General features: G+C 41.3%; 1 protein-coding gene across 5 annotated transcripts in view; it reads left to right on the top strand.

The window, feature by feature from the left end:
• The window catches only part of COL4A5 (collagen type IV alpha 5 chain), a 145,117-nt gene that overhangs the window by 118,785 nt on the left and 10,307 nt on the right, over positions 1-16,025 (top strand). For 3 of the 5 annotated variants that reach the window (XM_044305838.1, XM_044305839.1, XM_044305837.1), the window contains 2 exons: positions 10,031-10,039; positions 14,327-14,460. In XM_044305838.1, coding sequence (XP_044161773.1) covers positions 10,031-10,039; positions 14,327-14,460 — 143 coding nt within the window. The remainder of the gene's footprint in view (positions 1-10,030; positions 10,040-14,326; positions 14,461-16,025) is intronic. The other 2 variants (XM_044305841.1, XM_044305840.1) reach the window with 1 other exon arrangement.

Genomic DNA, 16,025 nt, shown 5'->3' with positions numbered 1-16,025 from the left:
AGGGCTGTCAGTAAACTTACAGTATTACCAATATTATAAACTAGTATTAAAAGTACATTTTTTAGAGCTGTGTCTGAAGTTTTGTCATAAGACAAGCTGAACGGCGTGACGGCTTGGTTGTATTCTGACAGGCATGCAGCACTGCACAGAGAACTTAAAGAGATTTTATTAATGCCACCTACTTTTGACAAGTGACTGAGAAAGAACTTTGTGTTCTTTTGGAATTATAGGTCACCCTGGAAATATCACATTTGCACAGAGAAATGGGTATCATGCCATGGCCATTCCCTGTTCAGAGATGCCTGGGCTTCTGTAATTGCTATAATTAGGTTGTGCAAATTACCTAGTTAATGCAATTATAAGGCACAGTCTCACCTCGTAGAGTGAAAATCAGCTGTGGAAGGAGAATCCAACACAACATTCACATATCTCAATTTAAACGTGTGTGACAGCAAAAACATTAAAGGGAACCTGTCACCATAAAAATGCTAATTAATCTGCAGGCAGCATGTTATAGAGCAGGAGTAGCTGAGCACATTGCTATGTAGTTATAGGAATTACAAATTAACTAAATGTAATTCATTTATATCCGTGCTCATTCTGAGCTTTGAAGTCAAGGAGGCTGTCCTATCAGGATTGGGCGGGTTCAGACGTCAATACACTACTGTGTAAGGGGGCCTTAACCCCTTTCCAACCAGCGCCATACATGTAGAAGATGTATGGGTACCATAGCCGCCAGGTGCCTGCAGTTACATACAGCAGACAGTCAGTCGTGACCGCAGCATCTGGACGTGCTAAAACCCAGAAGAGCGCGCTTCCAGATGTGCTCCAGCTCCCCTTGCGGTGATCATGGGAGCCCGAGTGTGTGTTTGCGGCAGCTCCTGTTCTCCTATGTGACAGGAGGCTGCTGCACATTAGTGCCTGTGCGGCTCCATAGGCATGCAGGGCTCCATAGGAACAGAGTACAATTCTCATAGACTCCAATGCTAATCCATTGGATTCGATGAAAGAAGCAAGCTAATGATTGCTTTTTATAGTTCTCTATGGGAACTATTAAAAAAAATGTGTAAAATAATATATTTAAAAATAAATATATAAAAATTCAAATTACCCCCTTACTCCAAAATTAAAATAAAATAAAAATATATATAAGAAAAATACACATCATGGGCATTGCTACGTGTGAAAATGCCCATACTCTTAAAATCTAAAAATATTTATCCTATATGGAAAATGGCAAAATCGAATAGTTTTTTCTCCTCCCACAATTTTTTTTATAAAAAGTCATACTCACAGTAAAATGGTACCAATGAAAAGCACAGATTGCCCTGTAAAAAAGTTACCCCACACAGCTCCATACACATAACTCCAAAAAACTTATAGGGGTCAGAAAATGGTGAAAAAAAAAAAACTGAGGAAAAACTATACATATGTGGTATCACCGTAATCGTACTGACCTGGAGAATGAAAGTAACTGGTCAGTTTTACTGTATAGGGATAGCCATATAAACAAATCCCATAAAACTGTAGCGTAATTTCTTTTCTTTTTTTTTAAAATTTCAGGTCATTGTATGCCATATTAAAATAGTGGAATCAGAAAGTGCAACTTGCCCCGCAAAAAACAAGTCCTTATACGGCTATGTGAACAGAAAAATAAAAATGTTATGGCCCCTGAAAGGCAGGAAGTGAAAAAGGGGTTAAAGGGGTTGTCCAGTTTCCAATATTAATGACCTATCCTCAGGTTAGATTATCAATATCAGATTGGCGGGGGTCTGCCTCTCCATCCCATTCACTTGAAAGGGAAGGAGCAGTTGTAGTAACACACTGTCCCAGCGAAGAGATCATCAACATTGGAAACTGGACAACTCCTTTAACCCACACAGCCTGACCTGTGAATATGGATATCTTTATTGTATATCTAAATTGTTTTCTATGGATTTATACCATATTTGCCATATTTGTAGCGCAGGCAGGAAACAACTTACAAAAAAATATCCTTGCAGCCATGGTCCTTGAGATCAAGGGGATTAAAATACACATGTGATCTGTTAGTGTAGACATATTTTCTGAATGATTTAAATCACAGATATTCACTTTAATGCAAGTCCCAGATTCCCAGAAGACTTATCTGATTAGCAGCCATATTCACAGAATCTGACTTCCTATCAGTGTATATAATATTCTTGATTATTAGAGCCGATACAGCAATGACTTGGCATACTATTACAGTGTCAGGCGGTGTCACACCATCTTTCATGACCGAGTATCATGGATCATGTCATTCAGTAAGAGATGAAGTTTTATTTCTACCCAGGTTGGGTTAATTCTTGATGACTTTTCTATATAACGCCCTATAGTGCGTTAAATTGGTCATCATGAATAAGTGATAATGTTTACAATACTAATAAGCAATATGGTAGTATGAGCTATGTAATCTGTCTGTATGATCACTTGCATTATTTATTAAGTTTTTTATGGTTTTGTGCCATGCATAACAAGTATTTCCATGTGCTTGTGAAGCTGAGAATATACATAATTTACACGTGGGCAAAATCTCATAATACATATAATGCCTCATTTCAGCATTCTGGCAACTTGTTTTTTTTCTACTAATTGCAATGTACCTGGAATAATGGTCCATTGTTGTAAATTGTGGTAAATACATATTTTCACTGACTCAAATTCTACCATAGGCCGCTTTCAGACGAGCTGGTGTCACGCTCTGGACTCGCAGCGCAGGACCCGTCCTGAACTTCCAGCATTGCCAGGGTCGCAAAGCATTATACTGATTTATGATGCTATGTAACTCTTAGAGGTCTAGAATGTATTGGATAACACTGACATAATGCTGTCAGTGCTATCCAATACATTCCAGAACTGTAAGGGTTACATAACATCATAAATCAATATAATGCTATGCGACCCTGGCAATGCTGGAAGTTCAGGACGGGTCCTGCGCTGCGAGTCCAGAGTGTGACACTAGCTCGTCTGAAAGCGGCAATAGTCTTAGTGAAGAGTACACATCCTGATGTGTGTTTTAATAGGATTTTACCATCTCAACATTTGTTGCTTATCATACGCCACAAATGTAAGATAGGTGTGGGGCCCACCTCTGGGACCCACTCCTATCCCCAGAACAGGGCCCACCAAGTGAAGGAGAGGGCACCATTCATTGCACTTGGCCGTTTTCAGAAGTCCCATAGCAGCGAATAGAGAGCAAGCCGTGCAACCGCGTGCATCTCTCCATTCGTCGCTATGAGACTGCTGGAAATAGCCTAGCTTGCTGGCTTGGCTATTTTTGGAAATCCCACAGCAGTGAATAGAGGGTGGCTGGGCATTCGCAATTGCTCTCCCTTCACTTCTGGGGTCCCGTTCTGGATATAGGAGCGGGTCCCAGAGGTGGCATATACCAGTGATGTGCCGCAAATGTTGACATAGGACAAGCCCTTTAAGAGAAATTAGATGTTTGTTTTATAGGAAACCTGTCATGTTGAACATGGTGTCTGAGCTGCAGGCGGCATGCTATAGAGCAGGAGGAGCTGAGCAGATTGATATATAGTAAGGCGGTGCACACAGAAATAGCTGTCAGTCGCTGAGTAGGGCCGCCCACTGGACTCCTAAGCATAGAAAGAACAGAAATCTTTTGAATCTTTTCCCACAAAAAATCTATATCAATCTGCTCAGCTCCTCCTGCAGCATAGATGTTAGGTTCAATGTCACAGGTTGCCTTTCAATGACACTTGAATTAAGGTACTGCCTTCCCTGGGAACAAGCAGAAGAGGGATCCTACAAGTTAGGCTACTTTCACACTTGAATTATTGTTTCCGTTTAGTCCTCATGCATTCTGAATGGAAAGAGATCCGTTCAGGATGCATCGGGATGTCTTCCGTTCTGGCAGCATTCCGTTTTGTGACTGGACACAAAACCGCTGCAAGCCGTGGTTTTGTGTCCACTCATAAAAACTGAAAAAAAAACGGCAATCCGGCACTGGAAATGTAAGTCAATAGTGACGTGTCAATTTTTTTAGGAGCCTAAAAAACTGTATCCACCCCCCATTGATTTTCAATGTATTTAGTGACGGATCCGTTTTTTTCTGTTTTGATTTCACACAACCACATCCTAACGGAGCGGATGCATCCTGATGGGCAAAATCAAAACTGATCTGTTTAATTCCGGTATTGAGATCCTCTGACGGATCTCAATATCGGAATTAACAATGCAAGTGTGAAAGTACCCTTATTGCTGATCAGAGGCCACAATATGCAGTTCGCAGTTACAGACGTGTTCTGTAGTTCACAGCAGAGGATGCAAAGCTTGCCAGTTCTGCTCTAAAAAGCAGAATCAAGACGTTGTAGTACTTTATGGATTCACTCCTCCTGTGCTGTGAACTGAAGTCATAATCTAGACAAGAGTGCTGGGCTATGTTACAGTATCTCCTATTATATGTATATGTTGTGTTTTAAATGTGAATTTATAGGAAAAAATGAAAATTTAGTTCTGGCAGAACCTGGGCCCTAAACCCCCCCTCTATTTCCTGACCCAAGACTTTAATACAAAGGTCCCCTAAATCCATGCAAAAAGCCAGCAGTTCAGCCATTACTGATCAGTGCTAACTAAAGCTTTGTTCACACCACGTTAAGTTTGTAGTCTAGATGTATATGCCGGGAACATTTCCCAAAGTATACAATAGATGTATCCATTTACTTTTTTTTTTTACCAGACCTGTGCCATTAGTCTTTGTTTGAAATGCTTTATCATACTTTATTTTGGACTGTATTATATTATATTAACAGTACACACTCAAATTGGGTCACTGTCACTAGTGGGGTACCTCAGGGGTCAGTATTGGGCCCTATTCTCTTCAATATATTTATTAATGATCTTGTAGAAGGCTTGCACAGTAAAATATCAATTTTTGCAGATGACACTAAACTGTGTAAAGTAATTAACACAGAAGAGGACAGTATACAGCTACAGGGGGATCTGGATAGATTAGAAACTTGGGCAGAGAAGTGGCAGATGAGGTTTAACACTGACAAATGCAAAGTTATGCACATGGGAAGGAATAATGCAAGTCACCCGTACATACTAAATGGTAACACACTGGGTAAAACTGACATGGAAAAGGAATTTTAGTGAACAGCAAACTGAGCCGTAGAAACCAGTGTCAGGCAGCTGATGCCAAGGCCAATAAGATTATGGGTTGTATCAAAAGAGGCATAGATGCCCGTGATGAGAACATAGTCCTACCACTTTACAAATCACTAGTCAGGGCCAAATTATCTGGAACTAACGTTTGTACGAACGTTCATTTAACCAATCATTTCCGCGTGTAAACATGCCGCCGATCACTCAACAGACTAGCTGTTTGGTGATCTAATCTTTTGTGCAGCATTAAAAATTGTTTTCAGCAGCTCACCGCTAATGTAAATGGGATATGCTCAGGGGTCGAGTGGAGGGGGAACGCATGGGAACGGCGTTCCTGCACTTTTTTCATGGCAGGAACGCCGTTCCCTTTCAGCCTCAAGCCAGGAGAACACAGCTGAATCAGATTCACAGGGGGAGACGGAGCGCACTGTGCAGGGCAGGTTAAGGGAGGAGGGGCGGCTTCAGTTGAGAGGAAGCTGTCTGTGCGGTGCCGCTGCCTGCGACTCCTCTCATGGCGCCCCGCCCCCTAATGACATCATCTCCTTCACTACGAGATCATTTAGAATGTCTTTTAGAAAAGTTTGTCCTGGGATTTGAACTCACGACCTCTACACATCAGAGGAAGGCATTTACCCTCACAGCCATGAAAGCCGTCTAGGTAAATGCTTAAAAAAAAAAAATATAAGACTTCTAATTATACCTAGTGTACTGATATCTAGTGTACAACCATACACATGACAGCTGCCCACTGTGTATGGATGTAGCAGAGCTGGGTGTGTTGGGGCAGCTGTCATGTGTATGGTTGTACACTAGGTATCAGTACACTAGGTATAAGTAGAAGTCTTATTTTTTTTTTTTAAACAGCTACCTTGACAGCTTTTATGGCTGTGAGGGTAAATGCCTTGCCTCTGATGTGTAGAGGTCATGAGTTCGAATCCCAGGACAAACTTTTCTAAAAGTGTTTTTTTTTTTTTATAAGACTTCTACTGATACCTAGTTTACTGATACCAAGTGTACAACCATACACATGACAGCTGCCCACTGTGTATGGATGTAGCAGGGCTGGGTGTGTTGGGGCAGCTGTCATGTGTATGGTTGTACACTAGGTATCAGTACACTAGGTATAAGTAGAAGTCTTAGTTTTTTTTTTTTAAGCAACTACCTCAACAGATTTTATGGCTGTGAGGGTAAATGCCTTGCCTGTAATGTGTAGAGGTCATGAGTTCGAATCCCAGGACAAACTAAAAGTGTTTTTTTTTCTTTTTCTGATACTTCTACTGATACCTTGTGTACTGATACCTAGTGTACAACCATACACATGACAGCTGCCCCAACACACCCAGCTCTGCTACATCCATACACAGTGGGCAAAGTTACCTACAGTAGAAGTCTTATATATATTTTTTTTTAAGTAGCAAGCTAGACAGCTTTCATAGCTGTGAGGGCATATGCCTTGCTTCTGCTGTGTAGAGGTCATGAGATCGAATCCCAGGACAAACTTTTCTAAAAGTGCTATTTTTTTAATTTATTTTTTAGTCCGCAGCGACACAAATTACAGCATGCTAGATTTTCTGTGCTTTTTTATTTTTTGGAGGGGGGGGGGGTTGCAGTGGATCTTGGGTGAGTTCCCACACTTTTTTTCCCAGGACTTGACCCCTGGATATGCTGCAAACCAATGAAAACAGTATGGAGGTGAATGATCATATTAAGGATCATTCTTCCCTATACTAATGATAATTGGCATTTAGTGAGCGCTGATCAACATGGTGTATCACTGATTGACACTTCATAACAGGGAGAAAATCCTGTGTAAAAGGACCTTTAGTTATCCTGGTTCAGAAATATTTGGGAGTGTTGTCCAATCTCCAGGCTCATCTGAAGTTTCACACTTACCAGCAAATGGATCAGATATTACAGTTCATGTTTAAAGGACTTCTGTCACCAGTTTCATAGCATTAGAACTGGCCGACCTTAGACCTGTGCAGTGCACTGGTCAGCAGAGTTGGTTGGTCTTCGTCCTATCCCAATATGTGGCCACATTTAGTTGAAATAGAAGTTTTGATATATGCAAATGTGCCTGTAGGAGCAACGGGGCATTGCTGTTACCCCTAGAGGCTCCGTTCTTCTGCTGCTGTCACACCCCCTACATCACGTTACTGAACCGCACGGAGCAGAAGCGAGACTTAATGAGAAGTCAGGGCCAGGAGTGATGACCTTCACAATGCCTGGCCCTGTCAATCAAAGTGCAGCAGGGAGAACGGAGCCTCTAAGAGTAACAGCAACGCCCCATTGCTCCAACTGGCTCATTTGCATATATTAAAACAAATATTTCATGGAAATGTGGACACATATTGGGATAGGACTAAGACAGACCAATTTTGCTGACCAGGGCACAGGTCTAAGGTCAGCCAGTGCTGGTGCCAGAAGCTCTTGAACTTGAAATTCTTCAGATAATGTGATCATATTGAAGCCTTATTATTACGTTTCCCTTTCTTTATAGAGGTGTTTAGAAATGTAAGGAGATGAGAAAAAATAACCAGTTCCACTGTTATTTATTACAATGATTTGTAAATCATCTAGGGGTATGAAAATGCACTGAGCTCACTTTAAATGTTCTCAGTTGGCTCAAGACCACCACGTTATATATGATATTCTATGGCAGAAGTAGAAAACCCTGTCCCTTCACTGAACGCCAGCCTCCATTGCACATATCCCGTCTGTTGCTAGTTAAGAACAGTGGGCACTCTTACTTACAAAGATGTGAAGTGACAAGGGCGACCTACTTGTGTTCTAGAGGTCTCCTAGGTATATGATATATGAAAGATGTTTGGGTCACTAGCTGAGGGTATCATTGAACCCTGCTCCAATTGTATTGTGACCAAAGGTATAATGTATTATAAACTATTCACTGACACAATGCTTATTGAATTGACCTTATTCATGTATTACTGATAGAGCAGACACAATGGAAAGTATCCATTATTCATGTCATGTTGTACAAAGTACATGGTGACATTGGTCGTGGCTGTCACTGCTGCCAGTATATCCATTATTTGCAGATAAAGTAGATAACTTTGAGAGGGGAATAAGAAGTTGATAATTTTGTTCAGCTACTTCTTTAAGATGGAGAGCAGCGTTTTATTTTTCAGTAAAATAGTCCTGAAGTAGGGATGACAGACAGTCCTGTAATATGATTTAAAATGGTGAACCCAACTAGTATTAGGCTCCTTTCACACCAGCGTTTTTTGTGGATCTGTCATGGATCTGCAAAAACGCTTCCGTTACTGATAATACAACCGCATGCATCCGTCATGAACGGATCCGGTTGTATTATGTCTTCTATAGCCATGACGGATCCGTCATGAACACCATTGAAAGTCAATTAAGTACGGATCTATTTTCTATTTTGTCAGAGAAAACTGATCCATCCCCGTTGACTTACATTGTGTGTCAGGACGGATCCATCTTGCTCCGCACCACATCGCGCACAGAAAACCGCTGTTTGCAGCGTTATTCTGTCTGTGATGGGAGCACAACCAGATATAACGGAATGCATTCTGGTGTACTCCATTTCATTCAGTTTAGTTTTGTCCCCATTGACAATGAATGGGCACAACTGAAGCGTTTTTATCCCCTATTGAGATCCTATGATGGATCTCAATAGCGGAATGTGAAAGTAGCCATAGAAAGGTCAGTCCGTCCTTCAGTAGAGACTGCAGAGATTCCAGATTCAGTCCGCCTGGTGGACACATACTCAGTGCACCCCAAATGCTATAGTTTTGCTGTTTTGTACCCCTTGCAGTCTGTATTAGTAGCTGTTTCATCACCACGTGCTCTTCTTTCCGTCTCTGGCATATTCTAACCATCCCTTTCTCACTTGCCAGCCAACACCATTCCCTCTTTTTCAATAAGCTTCTATCTTATAAATTTTTCTTCCCTCCTTCTATTGCTCTTCCATTACTTGGCTAGAGGTTTTCCCATACATAACATTTATCATTAATCCACAGTATAGGTGATATATGATATATGTATGACCCCCATCAATCATGATAGCAGGGAGTCCCCAAGTCCCCTGGAACAGTAGTGCATGTGCATGACCACCACTCCGGTCCATGTCTATGTGAAGATATCTGACCACCATCTCTGGTAGTCCCATATTGATGAATGGAGTAGCAGAGCACATGCTTCTTAATGGGGAACACAGGCCCTCATTTATCATGATGTCCGGCTGTCGGACCCCATTTGATCAGACGCTTATCCACTATTCTGTGGAGAGGGGATAAGTTTAAATCTTGTGATGATCTCTTTAAATTTATTAAAGGAATTGCAGTTCATACATTTGCCTAATATAGTGTATAGGAAAGCTCCAAAATTTTAAATCTGGTGCCAAAGTGACTGCATCACTTATACAAGCTAGTTAATACTGTGAAGACATGCATGACATTACTAAGTGCTTCCTCATTCTACGAGCTGAAAATCCCATTAAAATATGTATGTCAGTTTAGTTTCCCGCACCGGATGCCTTCCCTGAGGTCTGCTAATTCATTTTCCCGTGAAAGCAGCATATTTTTTTTTTTCCCTCTGCAATTAATTCATAATTCGCACTGGTGTCAGTGAATGGCTTATATCCCTCTTAAATCAGACGTCAATGAATGAAGCATGCCTATCCAGTTACCAAGTTCAATGGGTTCATTATTATTGGAAAAACCTTGTATTTCCTGCCTGATATTGAGAACAATGATTGTGTGCTGTGCATGAAGTCCTCCTGTGAACATCTTTTGGTCATGATGTCTCTTTGTGCTGTGTATTAACCGGTGATTTTGTTTTGTGTTGTGTGACCCTTTCTAACATCGAACACTGGGCATTGGTGAACCTCTCCCAGGTCCTCAAGGTTAGATCTTAACATGCGCCATCTTCTTTCATTGCATGTTGTTTCATTCTGACATATAGCGATAAATGCCTTTGCCTGCTGTGGCTGTGGTGTAACCATAGTCATTACATTTTATAATGTCAAATCATACAGCTCTGACAGTACGGCCGGACCTGGCGTTGTTTTGAAGTGAACAGGTTCTTCTCCTCTAGTTTTCCAGCAGGCTTGGTCACACTGACTTCTGTTAACTTTTGTCTCACTGAAATGATACCTCTCCCGCCTGTATTCCACATAAGTGATGTAATTTACTCCTCCGGGCTGGTAAAAGCTTATTCCACAGATTCTGAATTGTAGGATAGAAATTCTCATGTTTAGTATGAAGCAGCTATTTGAATATGAGAATTTCAATTGAAATGCTGCTTTTCATCTTTTTTGAACTTTAAAAACACATAATTATGTTCTCAGATACATAAATTGCCTTGAATTATGATGTAATGTATAATATTAAAGGGGCTGTCCACTTTCGACAATCTCTTTTTGTTGGAAGCGTCGTCAAAAAATAAACTGACCACAGACTATCCCACTGCTGAAATCCCTAGCAATCAGCGGGAATAGGTAGGGAAACCAGACAGCAGTTGAGTAATCTCCTGCAGCGTCACCAAAAGGTAAATTAAAGGGGTTACCCAGGTAAAGATAATGACGTATCCTTAAGGTTATCACATCAGTGGGGGTCCCAGCACCCCTACCAATCAGCTGTTTTGGGAAGCTGCAATGCTCACCGGACCCCTGGTGAGCTTGGTGACCTCCCAGGAGCTTACCAAGCACAGCGCTGTACATTGTATAGCGACTGTGCTTAGTATGCCAGCTCAGCCCCTTAGTCTATGTGACCGATGTAGTGACATCACATGGCCTAGGAAGAGGCCGTGATACTCATGGAGTGCCGGCCTCTTCTAACAGCTGATCAGCGGTGGTCCCGGGTGTCAGAACCCCATCAATCTGATATTGATGACCTATCCTGAGGATAGGTCATCAATATAAATTACCAGATAACCACTTAAGCTTTTCATATTGAGCATTAAAGAAGAACAGTCACCTCTCCTGACATGTCTGTTTTAGCAACTATTTGCATCACTCTATTGTAATATCAATTTCTGGTGACTGCATTGGGGGACACAGCACTATGGGTATACAGTATTCCCAGTTGCCACTAGGAGGCTGACACTAGAACAAAAGAAGCCTTGGGTCCGCTCAGGTAGGCTATACCTTCTCCACAGACCAATATCAATTTCGAAGCATGTATTTTTATGACTATATGATGTGTCACTCCTTTATTATTCCTGCTAGAAGTTGTGAATGGATTACCAATAGTTTGCAATGAAAGTCCAGATGGGTGTTACCAGTTAGGGGTGGCCCCGCACTGTGTGAACCTATTCAGTGATGCTAATGTCACACTGTGCAGGGACCCCCCCCAACTAGTAACCCCCACCTGGACCTTCAATGCAGACTGCTACCAATTCACAGCACAGAGTCATAAGAATACATGCTCCAGAATTGTTATTACATGGGGAATGCAAGTAATTACTACAGACAGGTCAGGCGAGGGCGCACGTCCTGTCTAGGTTAATATATAGACTGTGGGACTTTTACTCCCTTTATTAATAGCCAAATGGCATATTTCAAAAATGTTCCTTTTAAACCAAAGTATTTTTGTAGTATTACATCAATTCACATAATCTGTGGTCATTTATTTTCTTCTATCGTTTATTTCAGGTTACCTAGTTTTAACATATATAATAAAAGTTATATTTTAACAGAGTAGAATTCATGGCCAGTGATAGGTTATAATAATATTACTCCGTGATACTGTTACTTACTGTGAGTTGCCTAGCAACCAAGTGATTTTTTTTGGGCAGGATGGACACAAATAATATACATATAGCTTTATGTACAAAAGTAGTCACATGTGGTTCTGTTTTACAGTAGACGGCCTCTGGATGCTAGACATTGGACAGAATGATACTTGGTCACATCGGAGGTGTTAGAGATGACTGCTAGTCCAGCAGTAAAAATCACTGCAATCTCCACAAGTATATTTTATTAATTAATACCCAGGATAATCCAAGCAAAGGGTGAACGCTTTTTGTCTTATGACCTTTATCATACCATCGTCCTTTAACCATACCTTGTAAGCACTAGGGAGTATACTGGACACTGCCGCATGTGTCTCACTATGCACACAGCAGTGTCTGATATAGTCCCTAGCACTGACATGGTGTGGTTAAAGGGAGTGTGTCATCAGCGACCTCCCTATCAAACTGTTTGTGTAGACACAAAGCTGTGATTCCCCTGATTAAAAGACCGTTTTTCGTTTGCTGACCTGAAACTCAGTAATATATGCAGGCTTTTAGTGCAATGAGGGCGTCACCATTGCTCTTGTTGCACCCTCGCTCCACTCCTTTCTTTCAACAAAAGAAAAACAGCTATGTGTGTATGCAAACAGTATGATAGGCAGTTTGCTGGTGGTCTGATGAAGGTCGTAAGGCAGCAACCGTCCACCATTTGCTTGGATTGTCCTGGACATCACTAAATAAAAAAGTTTAACTGTGACTGGAGATGACACCTGATGCTATAAAGGATTGTTTTAGGTCCCTTACTCACCTGATAACAGAATGCGTAAGAAGACAGGGAGGCTGGGAGTAGTAGTTGGCTGCAAAAAAAAGGGCTTTAAATGTATGCAAAATGTTGCTGGAAAGTATCAAGGAACAGTCTGTTCAGATTACTTCAGATTTCAGAAGTATTGCCAAATCCAAGTACACAAACGGGTCATCAGACCAGTTTCCCAAATTGTTTGGGTCCAGATTACAGTTCTGTATTGTGTTTTAGTGTTTACAGAATGCGAATGAATCACTAACTAGATGAAGAACATGTTCACTTCATAACAATCCACATCTGGCATCTACCTATTTTACTATTGGAAGAAGTCCTCACATTTCCTCGGTCCAGGGTGACATACGGCTTCATGGATTGTTGTTTTTGATCAAATGATTATTGCATATATTTAGACTGTTTACAAATGTCCTTTTCTATCAGTCATTAGTATTGTCTGTATTTTATGTCTGAATGGTAATAAATACAGTACCAAATGTAACTAATCAACATACCTTGTGTAGTTAATCATAGGGAAAAAAAGAGGAAAAAATAAAGTTTGGTTCACAAAACATGCACATAGCCGTAACAGTTTCTGGGTCGCGCTGACTTCCTTGACAATAGCCTCTTTGTTCAGTTAGATGCAGTAAACTCTTCTGTATAGACCTGAAACTGAGCAGAGCAATAGTCTGCATTACCTGAAGAGATCTTTATTGCAGAGGTAGCCTATTCTCTCCCATGATAATGCACAATGCTACTGCTGCCAAAAGATGTCATTCACGTTAAGGTTGTTCAGTATATATAGATTCCCAAACCTTATAGGGCATCTGTCAGCAGATTCACACCTATGAAACTGGCTGACCTGTTACATGTGCACTTGGCAGGTGAAAGCATCTGTGCCCCATGTTCATATGTGCCCGCATTGCTAAGAAAAATAATGTTTTCATATATGCAAATGAGCTTCTAGGAGCAACAGGGGCGTCACTATTACTCCTACAGGCTCTGCCTGTAGGGAGGAAAAGAACCTCCCAGGCTGTGAGCTCTGCGCTGCGATTGGCCAGCGCTACAGCAGAACAAGGGCAGACTCCACCTACTATAACTTAGTGACCGAAGATACCGGAGGGCATAGCGGGAGAACGGAGCGGCGCCCAGGGATAATCGTAAGTGCAGTGAGATCCCCGGGCGCCGCTCTCCATGTCTGTATTCTTAGTTCACAATGTCAGGATGGGTGAAAAGTCCTCTTTAAGACCAACGTCTAAAACGCCGGTCTTAATAAATGACCCCCTTGGTATGTAACTAGGCAAAGTAGTTCACTTCTTGGCCTACACATGGTCATAGATTAGTTAATTGATTTTACTGCACCACACTTAGTATTTTTTTAACAACCTGAAATTAATTTACTATCCCTCCTGTAAAAGTGAAAGCTCTGCCGTCATATTTGACAGATCCCCATACCAGGGTCCAAAAAGCGCCAGGGCTGAGATAGGAAATACTGCCAGGATTACTAAAGCATTTCACATTGCATTTCCACTAGGCAATCAAACAATTTAGTCAAACAACACAAGGTATTGTTATTCTGTAAAGAACATCATCCAGTAGGTTGAACAATGGCAGTTTGAATCTCATTTTGTTTTCCTAACTTTCATTTATGATTATATAAAGGTCTACCTGGCCCAGAAGGTCCTCGCGGCCCCCCTGGCAATGGAGGTTTCAAAGGTGAGAAAGGTAATTTTGGCCTCCCTGGACAGCCTGGATTTCCGGGAGCAAAAGGAGACACAGGAACACCAGGAATACCGGTAATTATTACTGGATGTTACATTAATGTAGAATTATTTTTTTTCTGTAAATCTAACTGATATATTAAGGGTATGTCTACATGGGACAGATACGCTGTGGATCTGCATGTGGTAAACCCTCAGTGTGTTATGGTACCAGCAGCATATGGATGAGATATTAGAAAATATCATCCACACACTGCTGAAAAAATCGCCAGTGTAAATTTACGGTGTGGATTTTAAATCTGCAGGATGTCAATTTATGCTGCAGATTTCTCCCTTTGAAATGCACAGGGTAAAATCCTTAGCAGATCTGCAGAAAAATCTGCAACAAATCTACATGAAACTCATGCAAGTCCATGGCAAAATCTGCTCTGGATTTTTCCACAACAAATTACAACCTGTGTGGATGAACCTAAAGTGGATTCAAGTTGAATAATTGATACATAACATTCATTTCAATTCACAGTAAAGAAGATAATAGATTTGGTGAAGCTTTTATTATCAAGACTAGTATAATTATGAAAACTTAGTCTGCCAGGTTCTGCTCCTGCAAGTGTCCAGGAGGCGGTGGTCACTATGCAGTGCTCTCTACATTGAGCTGCTTCTTAGTCCCGCCCCTCAGCATTCAGTGCCAGATGTAACATCCAACCAGGAGACCTCTACAGCTGTCACTCACAGCAGAAGGGAGGGGCTGTGAAGCAGCTCAATGCAGAGGGCACTCTACACTGAAGCGCCTCCTCCAGGGCTCTTTCAAGAGCAGACCCTAGCAGAATGAATGTTCACGTTCACACTACTCCTGTGTACTGCTCTCCCCAGACCCTACCTTGTGCTGTCAGGAGTTTTTGTATGGTCAGAACTGCTGATAGACTCCCTTTAAGGTTGATTTTTCTTTAATAAACTTGAGAAAATGTTCGTCTTCATCGTGGCATTTTTCACCTCTGTACAACTACTGATTAACGTATATGACAGATGACTAAAACTGTCATTGGGAATTTTTTCATTAGCCATTACATTCACTGTAAGTCATCAGTATGTCCAGCAGTGAAGTCATTGGAACAACATCAGTTTTTTCTCCATCATTTCTAGCATTGTAACCAGTACGATGGCACATTTTTTTTATTTCTTCCATCCATAGCCCTAAATAATTTTTCATTCAGAGATGGCATTAGAAATATAACAATGGTTTCTCCTCCTGTAAGGTCATTTGGATTTGGGCTTTGGTGCTTACCAACAAGATGTTAATTTAATCCATTCTTTTGCTGTTTTTGCACTGAGCATAGATAGTTAAAACATAGATCCACATTTACTAACGTGAGTGCACCTAGATGTTGTTGTAAAGAGGGGTGGCTTAAAGGCCATCTGTGAGCAGATTTGTCCCTATGAAACTGGCTGATCTGTTACATGTGCACTTGGGAGCTGAAGACATCTGTGTTGGTCCCATGTCCATATGTGCCCGCATTGCTGAGAAAAATGAAGTTTTAATATATGCAAACTAGCCTGTAGGAGCAATTAGGGCGTTGCCTTTACATGTAGATGCTCTGCTCTCTCTGCAACTGCCACGTCCTCTGTACTTTGATTGACAG

Source organism: Bufo gargarizans, chromosome 9 (genome assembly GCF_014858855.1).
Source record: "Bufo gargarizans isolate SCDJY-AF-19 chromosome 9, ASM1485885v1, whole genome shotgun sequence".
Taxonomy (NCBI): domain Eukaryota; kingdom Metazoa; phylum Chordata; class Amphibia; order Anura; family Bufonidae; genus Bufo; species Bufo gargarizans.
This window is presented reverse-complemented; position numbering and strand designations above follow the sequence as displayed.